At 28.2% G+C, this 21449-nt stretch overlaps 7 protein-coding genes across 14 annotated transcripts in view; 3 read left to right on the top strand and 4 right to left on the bottom strand.

Moving 5' to 3' along the window:
• The window catches only part of LOC100643315 (mitoguardin), a 43120-nt gene extending 40185 nt beyond the window's left edge, over positions 1–2935 (bottom strand). The window contains exons 1-3 of one of the 2 annotated variants that reach the window (XM_003394401.4): positions 2619–2935; positions 2260–2410; positions 1991–2134 (exon numbers count right to left, since the gene is read on the bottom strand). In XM_003394401.4, the coding sequence (XP_003394449.1) occupies positions 1991–2134; positions 2260–2410; positions 2619–2711 (388 nt within the window). In that variant the 5' untranslated portion in view covers positions 2712–2935. Of the gene's footprint in view, positions 1–1990; positions 2135–2259; positions 2411–2618 lie in introns of those variants that run through there. The other variant, XM_048404169.1, reaches the window with a different exon arrangement.
• Positions 2936–3140: 205 nt separating this feature from the next.
• On the bottom strand, positions 3141–6749 carry LOC100643316 (SWI/SNF-related matrix-associated actin-dependent regulator of chromatin subfamily A-like protein 1). 2 transcript variants are annotated; one of them, XM_003394482.4, is made up of 12 exons: positions 6306–6749; positions 5809–6236; positions 5582–5697; positions 5412–5518; positions 5209–5343; positions 4948–5125; positions 4705–4868; positions 4477–4641; positions 4215–4376; positions 3987–4094; positions 3735–3909; positions 3141–3655 (listed from the first exon to the last, which is right to left on the bottom strand). In XM_003394482.4, the coding sequence occupies exons 2-12, from the start codon at positions 6233–6235 to the stop codon at positions 3281–3283; spliced, it is 2112 nt and encodes a 703-aa protein (XP_003394530.2). In that variant the 5' UTR covers position 6236; positions 6306–6749; the 3' UTR covers positions 3141–3280. The 2 variants fall into 2 exon arrangements, with proteins under 2 accessions (XP_003394530.2, XP_020724088.2); XM_020868429.2 differs by having other exon boundaries at positions 5809–6068; positions 6306–6747.
• A 558-nt stretch (positions 6750–7307) lies between these two features.
• On the top strand, positions 7308–9556 carry LOC100643881 (serine/threonine-protein phosphatase 2A activator). The gene is made up of 9 exons (XM_012321006.3): positions 7308–7478; positions 7598–7823; positions 7898–7983; positions 8094–8297; positions 8358–8575; positions 8651–8775; positions 8865–8965; positions 9046–9153; positions 9233–9556. Exons 2-9 carry the CDS (start codon positions 7796–7798, stop codon positions 9362–9364), a joined length of 1002 nt encoding a protein of 333 aa, XP_012176396.1. The 5' UTR covers positions 7308–7478; positions 7598–7795; the 3' UTR covers positions 9365–9556.
• Positions 9557–9647: 91 nt separating this feature from the next.
• Positions 9648–13560, bottom strand: LOC100644007 (alpha-methylacyl-CoA racemase). 4 transcript variants are annotated; one of them, XM_012321005.3, is made up of 6 exons: positions 13093–13560; positions 12704–12842; positions 12478–12619; positions 12260–12379; positions 11930–12176; positions 9648–11838 (listed from the first exon to the last, which is right to left on the bottom strand). In XM_012321005.3, exons 2-6 carry the CDS (start codon positions 12809–12811, stop codon positions 11331–11333), a joined length of 1125 nt encoding a protein of 374 aa, XP_012176395.1. In that variant the 5' UTR covers positions 12812–12842; positions 13093–13560; the 3' UTR covers positions 9648–11330. The 4 variants fall into 4 exon arrangements, with proteins under 4 accessions (XP_012176395.1, XP_003394455.1, XP_048260133.1 ...); XM_003394407.4 differs by having other exon boundaries at positions 12260–12403; positions 13093–13551; XM_048404176.1 differs by lacking the exon at positions 12704–12842 and having other exon boundaries at positions 12260–12403; positions 13093–13555.
• Positions 13561–13696: 136 nt separating this feature from the next.
• On the top strand, positions 13697–15309 carry LOC100644122 (cyclin-Q). Of its 2 annotated transcripts, none has more exons than XM_003394408.4 (6): positions 13697–13855; positions 14109–14242; positions 14312–14409; positions 14496–14714; positions 14796–15026; positions 15107–15309. In XM_003394408.4, the coding sequence occupies exons 1-6, from the start codon at positions 13818–13820 to the stop codon at positions 15200–15202; spliced, it is 816 nt and encodes a 271-aa protein (XP_003394456.1). In that variant the 5' UTR covers positions 13697–13817; the 3' UTR covers positions 15203–15309. The 2 variants fall into 2 exon arrangements, with proteins under 2 accessions (XP_003394456.1, XP_012176392.1); XM_012321002.3 differs by lacking the exon at positions 13697–13855 and adding an exon at positions 13937–13986.
• Positions 15310–15870: 561 nt separating this feature from the next.
• LOC100643439 lies at positions 15871–18116 on the top strand. Of its 2 annotated transcripts, none has more exons than XM_003394483.4 (4): positions 15871–16320; positions 16482–16664; positions 16733–17888; positions 17972–18116. In XM_003394483.4, exons 1-4 carry the CDS (start codon positions 16126–16128, stop codon positions 18052–18054), a joined length of 1617 nt encoding a protein of 538 aa, XP_003394531.1. In that variant the 5' UTR covers positions 15871–16125; the 3' UTR covers positions 18055–18116. The 2 variants fall into 2 exon arrangements, with proteins under 2 accessions (XP_003394531.1, XP_048260199.1); XM_048404242.1 differs by having other exon boundaries at positions 16205–16331.
• A 623-nt stretch (positions 18117–18739) lies between these two features.
• Positions 18740–21300, bottom strand: LOC100644324 (sorting nexin-12). Its single transcript, XM_003394410.4, has 4 exons — positions 20989–21300; positions 20131–20226; positions 19841–19965; positions 18740–19743 (listed from the first exon to the last, which is right to left on the bottom strand). Exons 1-4 carry the CDS (start codon positions 21151–21153, stop codon positions 19638–19640), a joined length of 492 nt encoding a protein of 163 aa, XP_003394458.1. The 5' UTR covers positions 21154–21300; the 3' UTR covers positions 18740–19637.
• Positions 21301–21449: the final 149 nt, after the last annotated feature.

The following is a 21449-nucleotide window of genomic DNA, read 5'->3' as shown; positions in this document are numbered from 1 at the left end:
TACCCTTTTCTTTGAGAATCGTGTTCAAAGAGAGTTTAGGATTACTGCAGGTATTATTCTCGGGCAACTATATATACATATATATATAAATATATGTATAGTTTCTGAAAAATTGGGAGAAATAACGACGAGTAAACGAGTGGGAAATTGAAGGTAAAAATGATGAAGAAAAAAATGATTACGGAGGGACAAAGATTCGCGAGTTAACGCAATTACAATATATATTTTTGAGATTGCAGTATAATTTTAGACAATTGTAAGATTTATAAAGGTGTAGCGAGTAAGAATATGTAGAGTACAGGTGGATGGGTACCTGTATTTTTTCAACGCTGTTTCAATATCATTTATCTGACTGATGCAAAGCTTTGAGGAGCCCTTAGATAAAATGAAATAGTAGGAGAATTGCTACATAATAAAAATATTGAAAGAAGTGCACGTTATTTGAGAATGGGTATAGTAGGTTAATAGGTTTTAATTATTATATTATTGAAGGTGATTTGTTTCCAATTCTGTAAAAATAATACGATATTTTGTGTACCCATCTGTCTCATGTAAAGTGATAGGGCTTGCAGATTCCTAGAAAATAATTATTAATGGAAATTGTAATAACAAAGGAATGCAGTATTTTAATTTGTATAGATACGTTAATAATTTGTAAGGTACATTTGTTTAATAAGCGAGACGAGAAATATGGACTTATAACGTAATAACTACGTTTAATTTTAAACGTATTTATGTTGAAAATTCAGGAAAAATAATTATATATGTCGTTCATTCTCTTTTTTCCTTTCGATGATATTTTCTTGATACATTTGTATATGTATATAACGTAATTTCTATACTCTCATTAGGTATAATTGTTACGAACTTATTTAATCATTTATAATTTTTTCTAACAGTGGTAAATAACATCGTACGAATTATCCATATTTTATTACATTATAGCACTAACGGAAAAAATGTGAGAAGGAAACATTCATTTTGAACACGAACACATTGTCCATGAGTTTATAGTAACATTAACCGAAGTAAGCCTAATCACAATATTGTGATATTCAGTAAAAATTTTATGTAGATGTAAAGGAATGTGACATATTCTGTTAAATAATTTGTTACTTATTATAGAAAGCAATAATTTGTTGCGAGATTGGGACATGTGAATTTTAGAATGTTGCGTGTTTAAATGAAGCAGAAGAAAAAAAAAAATAGGTAGAAAATAATGCAAGATAATGATATCTAATACTGTCAGCAATATTTTCTCATTGTGAATAAAGTGATGCGATGGACGTGGCCCAAAATAAATGGATAGTATGTTTTCAAGATAAAAATTGATGAAAGATACAAATGATAATAGGATACCTCTATATTTGGAAGAAAAGAAATTACTGCTTATTTTTTAGTTGCTTCTTCATATTTCTGTACGCCTTTGAGAAAATGTTAATAAAAACTCCAATGTAAAAATGCCTGCATTTAGCAATACCCAGGACAACCCAGTTTTTTAGAAATATATGCATTGCACAGATACATTATTTATAAATTATTATGATATAAATTATTATGTAAAAACAAATGCAGTTTCTTCCCCTCTTATTCTCCTTCTCTATGTATAAACGCACACAAGTGAAAAATATTTCGTGTGCTACAAAATGTATTCTACATTGTCTTATTACTACATTATTCTTTTCTTTAGTAATATTACCTTACTGTACACCCCCACCCATGTGTATAATAAAAATTCTCATTAAAGTTAAGAACCATTTAAATATCTGATTGTTTTATATTATTTCATTTTCTAATTCCGATAAGGAAGTATAAATAGATTGATAATGTTGATATAATTTTATCTTCAAATTTTATAATCACAAAAATATTATTGAAATATTCCAGAATCTTTTAGAAGTTATATAAGGCATAGTAAGTATAAAGGCACATTTAAGGTATTGTACAACTACATTGAAAACTATGAGAGCTATGTATGAAAAACACTTACCAAGAACCCCATACTGTTGTGGAGTAAGTCTTATATCACCATCTGGACCCCCTGGAACAGAAGATATAAGTGATGCTCGATCACTTATATGACTTTTGCTGCTAGCTTCACTTTTTCTTGCCCATGATGCTTGGGATAATACATCTACAAATAAGACATAAATATCATAAGATTTTGTTATAGCATTAATAAAGTTTACATTATATGTTTATCATAATCTCAACTTATAAAATCTACTTATAAAATTATATGCTATTGTAATCAATTACCAAAATTAGAGCTCTTTGCAGCAGTAAATCTTTGTTTTAGCTCCCTTAGCGTTCTTCTTGAAGAAGGACAAGGACGTCTTCTACGTCTCTTTAAAAACTGTGCTAGTCCTCCTAATAGTAATGATCCTCCAGTAAGACAAATAATAAAAATCTACAAGAAAAAAAGGAAAATATTAGAATAAAATTGACTACTCCATTATAAACTAATATCGTACAAATTTTGTATATAAATATTCATTATATTACTAAAAGTAATAAAATAATTCAAAAGGTATAAAATATCATTCCATAAATATTATATAATATAGAAATTATAGAATGTAAATATATTTATTCTAACCTCGAAAAGAGATACTTGCTTTTTGAGTTCTAGATAAATTTATTGATGGCAGTGAAATTACATAACGTTTACACAATGCACCTAAAAACTCGTGAGCGTTAAAAATGGACATTGCAAGTATCTTTGTTATAAATAATATAAATAGATATTTTCACGCGACTTAAACCAACAGATAAACATTAGTTTCGTGAGAAACACTGCATTGAAGAACATTCGTTTGTGCGGTAAATATTCAAAGTATAAGCTATAACTATATTGATATAAGACGTGCAATAACGTAGGATTAAATCTGCTCGCGCATTTATTGAATTATCGTTCGTTGTAAACACATATTAATAAAACTAGTGTAAACACTGCAATAGCAACTTAAAACTACTAGTAATTTCGAATTTTTAAAATTGGAGGAAACCTAATTTTTGTACTTTTGTATATACGAAATAAAGTTTGTATAATAAAAAGATATTATACGTTCGTAATTGAAAAATAAAAATATTCTTATATTTTCTTTAATGGAATTTTTAACATTATTAAAATATCCACATTCATTAATACGAAAAACTTTATTACTATTAATAGCTATATTTATATACAATGTGTAGAAAATAATTGATGCTTTTATTATTTGAATGCATTTATACACTTTTCACAATGTAAACAATATACTGTATAAAAATAAGTTTTTCATTTCATATCATCCCAATCACAAAATTCGAAGTCTTCTTCATTTAAATCAAGTAATTCTTGAAACTCTTCAGTTGAGGAAAATTGACTTTGTGATGTATTTTTTGTTGCATTCTCGTTACTGTGTACTATTTTTTGTGAGTTATCCGTAAAACTATCCAAGGTTTTTTGTTCTGAACGGAATGCTTGTACAGTAACATCAATATCTTTTAGAGAAAAATTTTGATCAAGTCCAACCTCGTTCAATACATTCATCTTTTTCTGAATTAACGGCCACAAATAATCGTCTGCTGTTTGTTTTGCAACCAAATATTGAATGATAACACTATTATCTTGACCAATTCTGTGTACCCTATCTTCCGCTTGACACAATATCTATAATAAAACAGATTATATAAAATGAATCTGATTTTAAGTAATTATGATTTCAAAAAATAAAATAAACGATAAATACTCCAGGATTCCAAAATAGTTCTGCAAAAACTGCAAGTTTCGCAGCTGTTAATGTAATTCCGGCGTTCGCTGCTGTGATTGATAATACTGCTACCATGCAATCGTCACAGTTCTGAAATTGGTCGATTTGATATTTTCTACGTTCTGGATTTATTTTTCCATCAATTCTAATATATCTGAAACGCATAAATAAGTTTTGAATAAATAAAAATTTTATCTTTATACACTAGTGTATGCATTGTAAGTATAATACTTTATATCCATAGATTCTGCAACATCACAAATAGCATCCATAACATTTTGATGATGGGCAAATATAATGAACTTTTGCTTTTTCATGAACAGCTTGGAAATATAATCACTGAAATAATATTATATATATTAAACAATATTTATTATTATACTAAATAGTTTTATTATATAAAATTGTATTTGTAACTTTAGTGATTATTTACTAAATAAAAATGTTATTTATATATACCATATAGCCTTTTGTTTAGCAACACCAGATTCATTATAATACTGCAAAAGAGTATGATGTCTTTCCACACCATTCAGAACCTCTCGCTCCAGTTTCTTAGAAATTTCTACCATTTCTTTAGTACCAACTTTTATTAAGCCTGGATCTAGTATAATAACTTCTCTAAATTTTTTTAGTAAAATAAACATTTATATTTGTACAAATTCAAATGTATGCTTATGTACTATCCAAATAATTTGATATAAGTATACTTATTCTTCACCTTTTTTTCGCCGGTAATTGATTTAAAACATCATTTTTTAATCTTCGAATTACGCAAGTGCGTCTTAATAATAACTGCAATTCTTGCATGTTTGACGATCCACTAAAATCCCATCCATATGAAGTTTTTTCTCCTGCACAATACCGAATTCCATATTCTTGATATCTATGTAAAAATAATACTTGTTTACTCATACGTAAATTACATATAATGAACATTTTACATTACCCCATAAAATTTGGCATTATAAGATTTATTTGGGAATATAATTCCATGGGTCTTGATAAAGCAGGTGTCCCAGATAGCAAAACAACATGACACGCTTGCAAAACTACACATTGTGCAGCCTTAAATCTCGCAGTTTTAACACTTTTCAATGCATGAGACTCATCCTATACATAAATTTATTTATTCCTGTTATATATGTATATTCCTATTTATATTTAATCAATATATTGTTTTTTAACATACCAAAATAACAAAACCAAAAATTTGGCGTTCAAACGTGTCCATCGCTCGGGCTAAAAGATCATATGTTGTAATAACGATTTTACTACCATCAATACAGTCTTTGGTATTTGCAAATTGGTGAATGTAATGAGCAGGTACAGATGGCAAAAATGTATATATTGCTTCTGCCCATTGATACCTAAATCATTTAAAATCATTTGTACTATTTGCTTTAATACAATGAAATATATCTATTTAGCATAATATTCTTCATTGTCAAACCTGACTGAAGCGGGTGTAACAATAAGGAGGGGCCAATTCTTTCTAAAATAATGCGCAATGCCTAGTGCTTGAATGGTCTTTCCTAAACCCATATCATCAGCGATCATACAACGACCACCTTTAGATATTCCATAGCTGAAAATAATAAATTTAATTCTATCCTATTTAAAATTTAAAAACACATGTAAATTATGTAGTTATACCAAACTCCTTCTCGTTGAAAGGGCATTAAATTCTTTACTAACTGAGGATCAATGTCTAATAGATTAATATTTTCAGTATTCATTGAGGTGTCATCTTTCCTGAAAATCTAAAAACATTTAAAAAATATATATATACACACAATACAATATATTATTCTTCAATATAATACCTGAAGGATTGGCTTTGGTAATCCTGTAATTTGTATATCAGATTTGAAATTAATAACCTTTTCCATTACTGCTTCATAGTCTTTTAAGAGAAAATTCCATTGTTTAGTTTTGATATCTAAAATAAAAATATGATATATAATAGGTACCGTTATTTATATATTCTATGTTTAGCAATTAAAATTTATTTATTTATGTTAAATTTAAGAATATATTACTCTTATATTACCATATAATCTGCTTGTAACTTTCTTTATTGCCTCAACAAGTGGAGGCAAATATGATGAAGTTTCTAATACAAATCTTTCGTCAGTTAACATGTAACATTTTGCTGTAATGCAAGATTTCTGACCAAAAAAATTCTTTGTTGACATAGGATTAAATCGTTCATTTTGTTTATTAAGTTTTCCATTATGCTTGAAACAATTGTTCTCAGATTTTGCTTTATAGTCAACATATTTTGATGAACCATGTCCAAAAACTTTTGGGCTATTGTATGATTTATTTTCATTAGTTATGATACTACTATTAGCAGAAGTAATACTATTTCTTGTATTTGTATTAGGGATGAATGAATTGTTTTTCAATTGAGATTCCTTTTTACGTTGTAAAGCTAATAAACGCTTCTTCTCTATTTCTTCTTGAGAATAACTCATGCTTAGAATATAAACTTTATTAAAAAACTTATACGATAAAAAAATGTTGATTTTTGTAGTGTATACAAACCTGATATATATATATATAAACGCCTTTTCTTATAAATCGTACACATTCAATATAGTTTTAAAAATAAATGATAATACTGATAATTTCCCATTTTCGTTTATTTCACAATTTAAATCATCTTATCCTGTCATCTTATCCTGCATAATACAGCTTTCACAATTTGTACAACATATATAAAAAATATTAATACGTATTTGTCGTATTTGATAATTACGTAGTTAGAATTTAAGTCGATTTAAAGTTTGAACACAATTTGTTTACGTAATTTAAGGAAAAGTATTTGTCAGTAGTTAACCTGAGTAAATCGTCATAAGAAGCGGATATAAATAAAACCACAATCATATGTCAATGTCTCAACACTCGACATTCTACACTCATATACCGAAAGCATAGAAGAAACTGTCCGGAAATTGAGTCGTGAAAAGCCGTCATGGAAGACGAAAAGGTCCTGTTCTACGCATGCGTGACATGGTATGAATGTCTCAGACAGAGACAAAGATACTCTATTCATCTCTGTCTATCTCGCAAAAAAGGGAACTTTATTATCTTTCATGTTAGGTTTTCACGACTCAATTTTCGGATGATTTTCCCTAACGAGTAACAAAACTTGTTTATATGACCTGTTTATACGTAATAGTAAGTGAGATCTATAAACATAAAATTGATATAATTTAACTTAAAAAGCTCAAATTTAGAAAAATAACTTCCTATTTATAATATTTCAAAATTACGAATCCTAGTATCCCCTAGATTTTGACCACGTGGTTTTATTTATCTTTCCTGATTTGACTCGCTGATTAAAACACGATCATATAAACAGGTTTCGACACTCGCTAGAGAAAATCGTTCAAAAATTGAATCGTGTCTAATTATGAAAAATCAACATGGATGATCAACGAAATTCGCGTTCTTGCGAGACAGACGAAGATGAACTGAGCGTCTCCGTCTCTGTCTGAGACATTCAGAGCACATCACACATGCGCAGAATGAGAACCTTTTTGTCTTCCATGTTGATTTTTCACAACTAGTCAAAACTCAATTTTTGTACTGTTTTCCCTAGGCTTCGGTATATGAGTGTCGAAACCTGTTTTGTATAATTGTGGGTCAAAATATATTTTCAGTAACTTTTGAAGATTTAGTTAACTTTTAGTGGATTTAATGTGAAAGAGATATGTATGAGCATTCTTTAATTTTTCTATAAATTTTTGACCTTATGAAATTTTGTTGTTGTCAAAATCAACTTATTAAAAACATTTTTTAATATCTATCTTGTTCAATTTTAAAGATTTCAGAGTTGGGTTCGTACGTGTCTATTACGAATGTCCAAAGCAATTTAACTCTTAATAATATACGTTTGCAACTCAAATGTTTCGCATACATCTTATATACATGTGTTTGTATATGTAACGTAAATATATCTTCTTTTTTTGTTTATTATTAATTATATGTATATTTTCAATGAATAATAACCAAATTCTGTGATAAGTACGATGTCAACGTCAAAGTCACCTGTAAATCGTACGTATTTCAAACATTAATTAAAATAAATATATTTAATAATATCGAGTAATTTCCTTTTAATTATATTGTAGCCGACGATCATGAATTCGTTGTCCCGAAAAAGTCGATTAAAGTACCATCTGATATGGTAGTTTGGGAAAAATCAGAAGCATATTTTGTAAGAATTTGCATACTATTTCTTTTTTATTACTGATATTTAATATTATAACAATTTTCAGTATTCAAGGATCTTTATCGTATGAAAAAACATGCAAAAATATTTTTTAGGAATACTTGGGATTTATATTGGCCTTAAATGAATCGGTTCAGGGAAAAGCTTTAAATGCTGAATACACACAAAGTCCTACAATAGCCAATATTGTTCAAATGCTTAATGAATTTGATGAATGGATAACACAGATACCTCCCACTGAGCAGCCCCAACGTTTTGGTAACAAATCGTTTAGAGAATGGCATGAAAGATTACAACAGGTAAATATATATTACTTTTATATAGCCATCTTCAAAATCTATTGATTCATAATATTTTAGAATGGAGTAGCAGAATTACAAAAAGTGTTGCCAGAAAAATTACATAGAGCAGTTCCAGAAATAGTCCAGTATTTATATGAAGGCTTTGGAAATCCAACGCGTATAGATTATGGTACAGGACATGAAATGGCATTTTTAATGTTTTTATGTTGTATGTTCAAAATTGGTGCTTTCACACAGGATGATAAAGTAGCTGTAGTTGTAAAAATATTTAACAGGTAATTTTTATTGAACTTGATATTCTAATATTTTGTGTATTACCAGAGATTAAAATAGTTTTTCTTTTTTGTAAGATATCTGGAATTAGTGCGTAGATTACAATTAACTTATCGGATGGAACCAGCAGGTAGTCATGGTGTATGGAGCTTAGATGACTATCAATTTGTTCCATTTATATGGGGAAGTGCTCAATTAATTGGTATTGTCTTGCACCAACTTTTTTATTTTTTATCATAATATATTTCAAAGATATGCATAAATATACACAAAAAATGATATACATTTCAGGACATCCTCGTATAGAACCTCGTCACTTTGTTGAACCAGATATTATTCAAGCTTTTAACAAACAATATATGTTTCTTGGTTGTATTGAATTTATTTCAAAAGTTTGTATACATATATATGCACCCACATATATTGTAACGTTAGCCGTTTTTATATATTTTAAAAGCAAATGTTATTTTAGGTAAAGATAGGTCCATTTGCTGAACATTCAAATCAGTTATGGAATGTTAGTGCAGTATCTTCTTGGGTCAAAGTAAATAATGGTCTTATTAAAATGTACAGAGCTGAGGTAAATATTATTGCTAACAACTCGCCATAAACTTATCAATATGATAATTAGATAATGACGTTTTAAACATCATACACAGGTTTTAGCAAAATTTCCTGTTATACAACACGTTTTATTTGGTTCTTTATTATCGATAAAACCGGCGTCTGTTCCACCTGTTAAAAGGGGACCTCGTCGAGATCAACCATTGCAACCACCACCGACTCAGTAATGGTATTGTACAAATATGCTTCATATCTGTTGATGTAGTTTGTAACAAATATCCGATATTTATAATGAAACTATGTTGCAATTGTATGCTAAATTTCAAGATATATGACACAATTAATTGTATTACGTTGCTTTTATGCTGCACCAATTTTTCCATTGTTAAATCGTAAAATATATGTGTTTTATATATAAATTTTACTTGTAAATTATTAAAAATTTATTTTAGGAAATGTCAGTCATATTAGTTAACAATGTGTTAGTAATTATCTAAGGTAATCTAGAAATTAGTTAACACGATTATTTATTGTAAATAAAATTAATCAGTTACAAAAAATGGTTCATAATATGTAACACACATTGTCGCGAGAATTGCTGCAATATGAATACTTACATATTTTAAAATAGATTACTTTTTAATTTCACCCAGTTAGTAGCAATTTGTTTGTATACAGACACAACCACTAACAAGAATCCTCTTGTATGATAGAATAAATATTGTATCACTAACAAGTGCTTTTATAATAATATATAATACTGCTATATATATAATATGAATATAATAATATATATCAATATAATATCGCTCTCTCAATTATAAATAATTCAACATAATATATATGTAAATATGCAAAGTGAACTATCCACTATAAACTATTAAGATATGTATTACACATAAGATGTTCCGTCGGGTACACACAAAAGAAGCACATGAGGCCATCATCGGTAAAGCTATTAGCACGATCGCAAAGAAAGCGATTTTTGAGCTAAATTCTTAAATTATTAAATATTATAAGTAATAGACAGCATATTTTTAGAATTACTTAGAATTTTAATTTAATGCACACTTAATAACCAGAGATGTGTTATAAATTTAGTATTTCTAAAGAATAATTTGGAAATATATTATAACAGTACAAATTGCCAAAGTTTCTGACCAGGAGGAATATCACGATCTTTCCGGAAAAACGAACACCTCGTGTCAGTTCAGTTTACGCCCTTACCAGAAGAAAGCGCATGGAAAGGTAGTCCTGACAGTCAGGGTACCGTTGATTAGAAAATTAAGTTTTGATAACAACCAATCAACGTGCATTCTGAATACATGAGACAAACCGCGGACATTCCGAGGAGAACATAAACATTCTTCATCCATCGACTTGTACAGGTATTTTTCAATTTTTGTAGAAGACAAACATTCTCAAACATTTATACAAGCAAGATACACTGTAAACTTTCAACTGTAAACATTCAATCCTCAAATAGGGGCATAATCACGTGCGCATATATACTCTTAAAGTGTATCAGCTTATTTAAGTGTTTAAAGTTTAATTTTTTATCGTTAAACAATGAAAGTGCAATTTTTCGTTTCTTCCCCATAAATATACATACACTGTGCCTGAAGAACATACAATTATACAGAGCACGTTGTTCGTGTTGACCTTCAAGAGTTAACAGGAACAGCCATGTCCATGCATAAGAAATGAAACATACACAAAATATACGTCATAGGAATAATATTTGTTTTGATATTATTTCCTGTAAATTCTGACAGAAACAATAAAAGATACCAAAGCCATTTTGCATATCCACAAAATTATCATTAATATTGGTACTTTATTTTCTTGAGGACAATAAGTTGTATTAAGAAAATATAAAAATATGATTACTAGTAGTTTTGATTGTCAATAAATAGAGTAATTAGTAATCTTTAATATAAACTGCTAGCTTTTCGCTTTTTAGGACACTAACAACCTTTCTTATATTATTGCATGAGTTAACAAATATATATAAACATTTTAATGAGAATAAATTATATGCTTAACACGTTGACGCTGGCGCCCGAATTCACTGTCTGCTTCGTGGGGCGGCGCTGGATCACTACCTATTTTGTGAAATACATGTGTAACCCATTGTCGCCCCTCGGGACAGACACGTGTGACCCGCCGATGATGCATGCCGGCGTCAACGTGTTAAAGTTTAGAATGTTTCATTCCTTGATTAACAATTCCATTTGCTATTAAATTAGCAATTTCTTCTGGTTTAAAATCTAATTCAGTAAGAATTTCTGTAGTGTGCTCACCCAATTTAGCACTTCCTTCATGTTTTTTAGACATTCCAGGAGTACGAGATAAACGTGGAGCAGGATTTGGAGTTACCAAACCATTGTCTTCAGTCTTAAATATATTTCTTTCCTTATTATGTGCATGTGATGCAACATCTTTTAAATTTAGAACAGGTGTTACACAAGCATCTGTACCATCAAATATGGCACACCATTCTGCTTGAGTCTTTTGTTTGAATATCTTTTCTAATTTTTTACGGCTCTCTTCAAAATTCTCAAATTGTGGCATTTCATGAGATGAAATTCCAAGTTTCTCTAAAAATATCTCATAAAACTTAGATTCAATTGCTCCAACACACATATATTGTTTATCTTTTGTTTCATAAGTATCATAAAAGTGTGTTCCAGAATCTAATCTATTTGTAAGAAATATTATTTAATTATTTATTTATATGAAACTATAAAAGAAATAGGAAATAGATAATGATATAACTTAGAGATCCTTACATATTTTTACCACGAGGATTTCCCCATAATCCAGGCACATTTTGAGATCTAAAGAACCAACTGCCTAGATATGCAGATCCATCTACCATTGATGCATCAATCACTTGACCAATGCCACTCTTGCTACGTTCAAATAATGCTAGTATTATACCAAAAGCACACATTAATCCACCACCAGCAAAATCAGCTACTAAATTGACTGGTGGTGTTGGTTTCTGATTGTGACGTCCAAATAATGATAATAAACCTGAACATTATCAAAAGCAGTTTAGTAAATATGTCTTACTTAAAATAAAATAAGCTAGAATACATATGGTGTTTTTAAATTACCAGATAGAGCTAAATAATTTATATCATGTCCAGCCATATTAGCATAAGGTCCATTATGCCCAAATCCTGTTAACCTAGCATATATCAACCTCTTGTTTATTCCCATAAGTTCTTCTGGTCCTAGTTTCATTTTTTCCATTACTCCTATTTTAATATTAATTAATATCTAAAAAAATATATATATAATAACAATAATATATTTATTAAAGAATACAAACCAGGTCTATAAGGGTCTATAAGCACATCACTTTGATTGATCAATTTCCTAAATATATTAGAACCTTCATAAACTTTTAAATTTAACGCAATTGACCTTTTTCCATGACCCAGACAATCAATGGCATTATAAGATCCATAAATCTATAAAAAATAAATATTTAAAAATTTATATATACATGACCAAAATACGAGCTTAAAACATGATCGCCTAATCATTAGTTATACCTTGTCTACTCTGATTACAGATGCACCAAATTGGGCTAATATCATTCCACAAAAAGGGCCTGGTGCTAGCCCAGCCAATTCTAATACATTTATACCTTTTAAAGGCATACTTGTGATCAGTAAAACTGCGCCATGAAAACTAACACAGAATGAGTTTACACATTTTTAATTACAATTGTATCAAAGTTAATTATGCAATCTTGCATAGTGATAGAAATCAATATGAATAATTAATTCAACAATACTAAAACTTATTAAATTTCTTTAAGAAATCATGAAATCTTTTTCACATATAAGTGAAAATTCATTTTTAATTAAACGAGGTACATATTACATTGTTAAAAAATTATTTAAATACATTTGTATGAAAATAAAAACTATACCCTTACCATATAGAGTGGTCCAGTTAAATGGGACCACGTATAGGGTGGTTGGTAACTGGTGGTACATGCGAAAAGGGAGTGATTCTACGCGAAAAAAGAAGTCGAAAATATAGAATAAAAATTTTTCGTTTGAGGCTTTGCTTTCGAGAAAATCGACTTTGAATTTTCGCTCGGTACGCGTGCACTTTATCACGTCTCGTTATAATGGATCTCACTTATATATCTTCTCCATTTATTGTTGTATGAAGTTACATTATTTTAAGGACCACGTGTAATGGTAGAATTAGTTTTTTCTTATGATTATTATTTTTTTTTTTACGAGATTTCAAGGTCATTATTATTTTTTAAAAATAAGACCATATATCTATTTTTTAATATTCTTGCAGAGCATGGAAAAACGAAGTCAACCTTCTTTATTCGATCTTAATAACCATACTATTCTCATTATTTAATTTTAAGATATTTTCGTTTGAAAGATACATACTAAATATTAGATAATATTTATTTTCAACAGCTTCTATTCATTTCTAATTTCCAAGAATCAGTAATTCTAGAATCTTTATCGGATATAGTTATTTTAATATTGGTATTAAAGTCACTAACGAAAGGGAATATATTGATAATTGGTAACACTGATACGCAGTGTGCAATAAATAAATACATATTGTAACCTGTAACAAAACAAATTATATTAATTGTAGACAAATTCAAATAGAATATATATCGCCAAAATGAATCCGACGGAACCTACTAGTACGGAAACTTTAAGGTACTTTAAGGAAATACATGAATTATTTGAAATAAATTTTTTTGCGAAATTTTGACTGTACGCCGGCTCGTGATTTTTATCTGTTACTTTACAACAATGTTTAATGAATTTCATTTTCCAGATAAAGTATAGTATGTTAAACATATATTATTTTCTTTGATTAAGTCAATTTTTACAATATTTTTAGTAATACTATATGTATGCATATATACAATTTGTAATAAATTAAAAATAATATATTGTATCCATACAGTTCCAAAATGAAAGATGTTATTGATGTATTAGCTATGCAACGGGAGAAGAGAAACACTTTGCAAAAGAGCATTACGATTGATTACACAAAGAGCAGTGATAGTTTTACAATTTCACGATTTATATTTGAATGTGGTAAGTTCTTTGATTATTAAGTTTTATATTGTAATAATGAAAAGTGATATTAACCTTCATAAATTATAGGTTTAAAACTGGAAGCTCATCCTCTGACTATTGCTACAGCTGCAACATTGTATCATAGGTTTACAAAAGAAGCTGTTCCAGGAGGTTATGATAATTGTGTAAATAATTAATTTATAATATCAATTAAAGTTTCTAATATATGTCTTTTATAATTTATATTTATATAAATGTGCATGTGTTTCAGCTAATTGCTGCTACTTGTCTTTACTTAGCAGGAAAAATGAAAGATGATAATTTGAAAATTAGAGATGTAATGAATGTATCTTACAGCACATTACATAGAGGATCACAACCATTGGAATTAGGAGATCAATATTGGAGCATGAGAGATGCAATTGTCCAAGCAGAACTTTTAATTATGCGTATGCTTAAGTTTCAAACGACTCCTGTACATCCGCATAAAGTTAGTACTAAATGATATAATTTATATTAACTAAAATATAAACCATAAATAATTATTCTAAATAAGAAAATATTATTTTAGTATATGTTACATTATTTACGATCTTTGCAAGCATGGTTTGGAGAGGAAGAATGGTCTAAATATCCAGTTGCAAAAACAAGCATGGCACTTTTACAAGATTTTCATCATTCCCCAGCTATACTTGATTATCCACCAAATTTAATAGCAATCGCTTGTATTAATTTGTCACTTCAAATTTATGGTGTAGTAGTACCATTAATGGACGAATGTGACCAGCAACCTTGGTTTAATGTAACAATTAAGAATATTTTTAAATTTATGAAGATCAGGAATTGGTTAAAAGCATAAGGTAAAGTTATTATCTTTTCCAGGTCTTCTGTAAAGACCTAACAAGAGATAAACTTTGGGAGATAATGGAAAAAGTCATGGCAGCATACGATGAAGAACCAGAAACTAGAGACAACTAAAGCATTTCAGTGATATTTGAGTTCATTGTATATTAACACAAGTTCGACGTTTTTATAAAACTTGGTATTGAAAGAGTACAAATATAAATCAAGATCATCAAACAGAATATTTCTGATTTTGTGTTTTGTATTTTTCTATACCATTAATATTATTTTTAAATTAAAAGACAATGATATTTGAAATATAAGAAAATGTATGGAAAAAACAACGTGCATTTTTTAATTTACCAATATGCAAACTTGATAGTATCCATCATAATATAAAATAAATTAATAACTTTTTCTTTATAATAAAATTATAATAAAATATAAAGATTTGAAAAGTTTGATTACTTAATTAATATTAAAATATTTAGAAAAGTAAGAAATTTTAGAACATCAAAATTTTTAATAACATTAAATTGTTTCTATATTTCATATAAATTTTTGCATATTTTGAATTTACTAATGTAGAAAAAAGTGGCGGGTAATTCTTGATAGATCCCAATTAATAATTATTACTCAACATTCCGAAATAACATATATTGACAAAATTTATATGTATGAAATCATTACCTAAAGTTTAACTAGTATTATAAGTTATAGAAAAATCAATTTATTATACAATACAGTTTGAGTTCTGACATGTGTGAAGTTAGTTGCTAGCAAATCGCTATTGTGTAGTCAAATGTATATATAGATATAAGTAAAATTATTCTCGTTTGATTACAAAAAAATACTTATTTGTTTGATTCTAACATTGATATAAAACCTAATGTCTATTTATATTCATGTCATAAAATAATAAGTGGGCATTTGAGTCACAAGAAAGTCGAACATCGAATATTATTGCCCGGTGAATATGTACGGCATTTGTCAGTGAGAAGTTTGAAATAGTTTTACATCAAATTTTGATAAGAAATTGTTCACAATCCATCACAACGATGGATCAAATGGAAAGATTTTTACCATTCACGTTGAAACGAGATCAGGAAGAGTTTGATATTTGGGATAGCGATGATAACACTAGTCTCGAAGATATTAACAATCTCCTTTCAATTTCAATACCTTCACTTTCAGCGAACAAATTTCACATTCCCACTGATCCGAATGATGAATTTCTTCGACTGACTACTACGGCATGTTTTCTGTAAAAAATCCATTAAACACTTCGACATATTAAAATTATTTTTGTAATTTATAATTAATTAATTAAATACCTATATATATCTGTAAAATATAAAAATATTTAATTATGTCTTAATTCAATGATTTGTATTATATTAAATTTAAATTACAGGTTCGTGCTATATATTTTTCCTATTTACATAAATGTTTACTTAGCAATTACATCCTTTGTTATAAGGAGAAGAATGAAGAGATTCCGAGTAGTCAGTTGAAAATGTGTGCAAATCAAATGGAATTACTTGCAGTTCGATCATCTTTAGAAACCACTTTATACAGGCAAAATATATTGAAATTGGTAATTCTGTTTATTGATGTAGTTTGATCTGATAGATTGATTAATAGTTGAAATTAAGATATTTATAGATTTCAGATGTAAAATCACATACATCAGAGAAAAAAGCCTATAAAAAATTGGTGATATTTTTGAAAACCACACCATCTAAGGTAGACATTGGAGTTCAAACAATTAATTCATGGGTGGAGTTAGAAAGGGCAGATAACATTCAAAGTATATGTATCACCTCTAATTGCGATGAATTGTCCTCAACAAAGGAAATATTAAAGCATAAAGAAGAGGATGATATAAATGGTGAAAATGAAGACTATATGGATGATATATCTTCTCAGTTGACGGTCTATAATAATACAGCTTCACCTATTATCAATTCTACTAGTCTTAATGATATAGAAAACAATAAATTCAATGATTTAGATGAAGAGACATGCGATAAAATAATAGTAAATGAAGAAACAATAAAAGAAGAAGATAGCAATATTTTTAGTTGTATACAAGATAATCCTAATATTCAAGTTACAAATCAATCCAATGTCCAAATTGACGATGAGAATTCACAGGATTCTCTTTTGCAACACATGGAAGATATGTTCTGTGACAGTGATGATAGTAGCGATCTTATGACATTAATTGAGAAACATTCAGGCGTTACTAAAGCTAATATGGATAAAGAAATTAATGCTCTTCTCCCACATAATTCTAGTGGTTCTATTAACACGATTAAAAGTAATGACATAAAGATTAACTCGGTTAAGAACACTAACATAAAAACATCAAATACAAATACAGGGAAGTATAGTTTTATTTATTATAAAGAGATGAAAACCAGAAAAAGTAATAATAAATCATCATCAACAGAAAATGAGACAACAGAAAACAAGCAAAAACGTAGAATAAATAATATTTGGCTTGTTGAACGTGTATATCAAGAATCAAAACTAAAGGCAAGAATGACAGAATTATCTTTAAAAGATTGTAGAAGACATGGAAGAGTTAAGGAAAAATTTATTGAATTATTTGGAGAAAGTGATGATGAAGATATGACAACAGATTCACCAATTTGTATAGAAGAACATTTAACAGCATGTAAAGAAAGAATAGCACCATGGATTGTAAAATACTTAATGCCGTTCTATAAGAAACGAAGAATAAAAAATAGAGAGCTCTTTAAAGTAGTTGCCAAGCATATAGCTGATATGCTTATTATTGAGAATACATTTCCTGGTTAGTATCTACTGAAATATTTTATTAAAATGTTTAATAAAAATATTCTCATATTCGGTACATACTTTATTTCTATTTTCCAGAACAAGACTGTGTAAGCAAGTATATAGAAACATACTTCAAAAATAAAAACTTCATTAGAACTAAACAGGATGTATATCTATAAACATTTGTTACATAGTTGAATCTATTAAATAAAAGAAACGTCACAGAACATTTTACATAACACGAATTATCGCCACTGTATTTGTTTAAATTTCAGAGGTTCTAAGCTTGAGATTAACGAAGGGCATAATTACATATTTCATTGTAAAGACAATGTGTTAAATATTACTTATGTAAACGTGTTTAAGATGACTGCAATATCAATAGAAAAGAATAATAATTTTGTGAGTTGTTTCTAGCCATCTTTTTTAATTTGTTAAGAAATAGTGAAGTTTGAATTTACAACACTACTTCTTTTTTATTGAAAGTTATACCTTTAATCAAAATAAATACTGATAAATCCCGTTTGTGTTAAGATTTTCTTATTTAAATATTAGAGCTTTAAAAGTGACATTTAAGTCACAGTCTTAATTTTTTGTATGTTCCTATGTATTGTTTATATTGATAGACAATATTTCTTATGTGAATGTTACGTGTGCACTTGTTTATACACAAATATATTTATTATATATTAATGAGAGAAGAAATATATTTAATGAAAGTTCTCCTGTAATACAAATTATAACTTAATTGAAACACTGTAAAATAGTTTAATCTATGCCCTGTACATAGTCCCTTTGATAATTATAAATATTTAAAAAGTGTTGCTTCTAATGTAAGTTTAGAAAATATGAAAACACAATATATATATACAAATTATTAATTTTACTTTTATATCCAGTACAGAAGTAATATCATTCCTGTATCCTATTCTCATAATAAAACAAGGAGCGTAGATTCAGAACACCTTAATTATATATATATTTTATCATTAATAAACAAGGATCTAAGTTTAGTAAATTTTAGATTTTTAACAGTATTTCTTATGCAGTGAATATCAAATTATAAACAATTTTTGAGAGGTTTACCTTCATTCTCAAATCAATTTATCTTATCCACTTATTTGCAATAGCACTGTTTACAAATGAACTTATTGCTACTTACGAGTTATCCAATAGAAAACAATGTAGTATAGTTAATTATTCAATTTATTTTACTAAATTGATACTATTCATATACAAAAAAGAGTGATAAAAAGCTATTAAAGAAGATCAAATTTTTATTATGTTTTCTATTGAACAACTTGTAAATAAATAATTTTTATCTTAATATTTTATTTTTTAAGCCATATTTTGAAATCCATAAATTTTGTATATTTATATATTAATTGATTTGTTGTATACAACATTATATTGCAATTTCTGAAAATGATAAATGTCAATGTTATAAGTTTTTTTTATCAAACTACAGTATTATTAAAAGAAGAAAGATTAAAAGAAAAAAACTTAGTTAATTCTTCCCTATGACTGATAATGATATGAATAATAAGATCCTTCTAAATATTTAGTTATGTGTTTGAAACACAATTTTTAAAAAGCAAGTTCTGATTCAACATCACAGTGTGAAAAGCTCGATTAAATATTGCATAAATACAGAAGGATCTTAATAAATTTTAGACTTAAAGATTTAAAATAACTTTTCAAATATAACTTTACACATTGAAGGTGGGGAGGAAAATATACTTGCAATAAGTCTTATTGTAACTTATGTATTACGTATTTTTCCAGGTACGTAGTTCTTGTCTATTACAGGTTCTTGCAGAAACATATGTAAACACCGTTCATTCTGTGCTAATGGGTGTCCTGCTATTCTGAAATATCAGGTAAGATTTTTGTATAATTTATCCAATATTTTTACATATTAAAAATAAATGGAATGTATATTTAACTTGGTTAATATGTACTTACTTATTAACAAAAGCTTCTAGACCTTTCCTTCGATCTTCAATAAAATCTTCTTCAAAAATACCATCATCTCCTCGAAAAGGCATCTGACGCTTCCAAGCTTTCCCTGGTAATGGAGGCACTACTATCTGTAAGTTCATTAACATTTTCTATTTACTAATACTGTTGTTTTTCTAGTAAAAAATAAAACGTATTGATTTTTCTAACTCTATTATGAGATATCAATATTATCATTGGTTTAAAAGAATTTAACTTCTACTTTTATTTGTTTTACATATACTTTACCAACTGACCTTGCTATCTCTTTCTAGTTCAGTCCTCAGCCATTCAAAATCACTGTATCTTCTTCTTACTGTGGAATCTTTTACTTTAAAAACTGGTAGATTTGTCTGAAATAAAGAATTGTCTTTTATAATTCATTTATTCAATATTTCAAATATAATACAAAAGAAAGATTGTAATATAAAATTTATATTTAATTCTATTTAAAAGAACAAGAAGATCATAAGATATACATAATAATATTTTAGAATAATTTCAATATAAATTTTACAAAAAATTTGCTTATGTATATTATTATCCCCTGAATTCTGGAATGCGATTCATATATATTAATCTGAGGCCTATAACTGGCTTCAACAGTATACATATTTTTGTATCTACCCAATTTTATCATTAACAGTAAGATAGCAGACACAGCCCATGATAGATTTGGTTAATGTCCACAATGTAATTAGCAGTCCTAATAACGCCATCACTAGCATTACTTTCGTATTAAAAAACAAAATTAATGTGAAAAAGAATATTGAAAACATAAAAATTTTTTAATAATCTTTCATAAATTTTTAAACAGGGCTTAACAATACCGTGACTGTATATACATAAGTATTAACCGCAATACGAAATTTTTTTCACAGAAAATATCATTAATTGCAGAAAAAATTTATTAATTTATTGAATTGACGAGTAAATAGAAATTAAACAAATTTTATACTTGGAGAAATACAAAGTTTATATATTTAAATACGATATCTTATACATCGAAACTGCAAAAGAGAACCTGACATCAGAATGAAAAAAATGCTCAGTTACGTTCATTAACTGGCAAAGAATGAAATTATGAAATAAAACAATAAGGGCCTATCACTCACCCTCATGCGAACTTCATAATCGGTATACCGTTTCTTGCCGACGCCGTGTGTGATTGGATTAATCACGTCAATTTCGAGAAAATTTGCAGGCGCTGCATAAGCGTCATCCAGTGTTTGTTTTTTAACATTTAAACGACGTGTAGCGTCCACTGTCGTATCCGCCATACCTTTTTCAACAGTAAATTAATTAAACCGCTTAAAGACCACCTAAGAAACACAAATCCGATACAGTGAATAACGAAACTTCGTCAAATGACAGCGGTGAGAAACTTGACACAATTTGTTCTCATGTGTTATATCTGTGATCATGGCACGAAGAAATGGACGTAGAGAGGAAACCCACGAACTAAACTCACAGTTAGTAATGAGTTGTCAAATACGACCGTAGTTTTCAACTGTGGCGAAAAATTCGACCTTTAAACAGGAGTCAATACCCTGATACTCCTGAAAAATCTTGGAAA

Source organism: Bombus terrestris, chromosome 3 (assembly GCF_910591885.1).
Source record: "Bombus terrestris chromosome 3, iyBomTerr1.2, whole genome shotgun sequence".
Lineage (NCBI taxonomy): Eukaryota > Metazoa > Arthropoda > Insecta > Hymenoptera > Apidae > Bombus > Bombus terrestris.
Note: the sequence above shows the minus strand (reverse complement) of the source record. Positions and strands in the feature narration are given on the sequence as shown.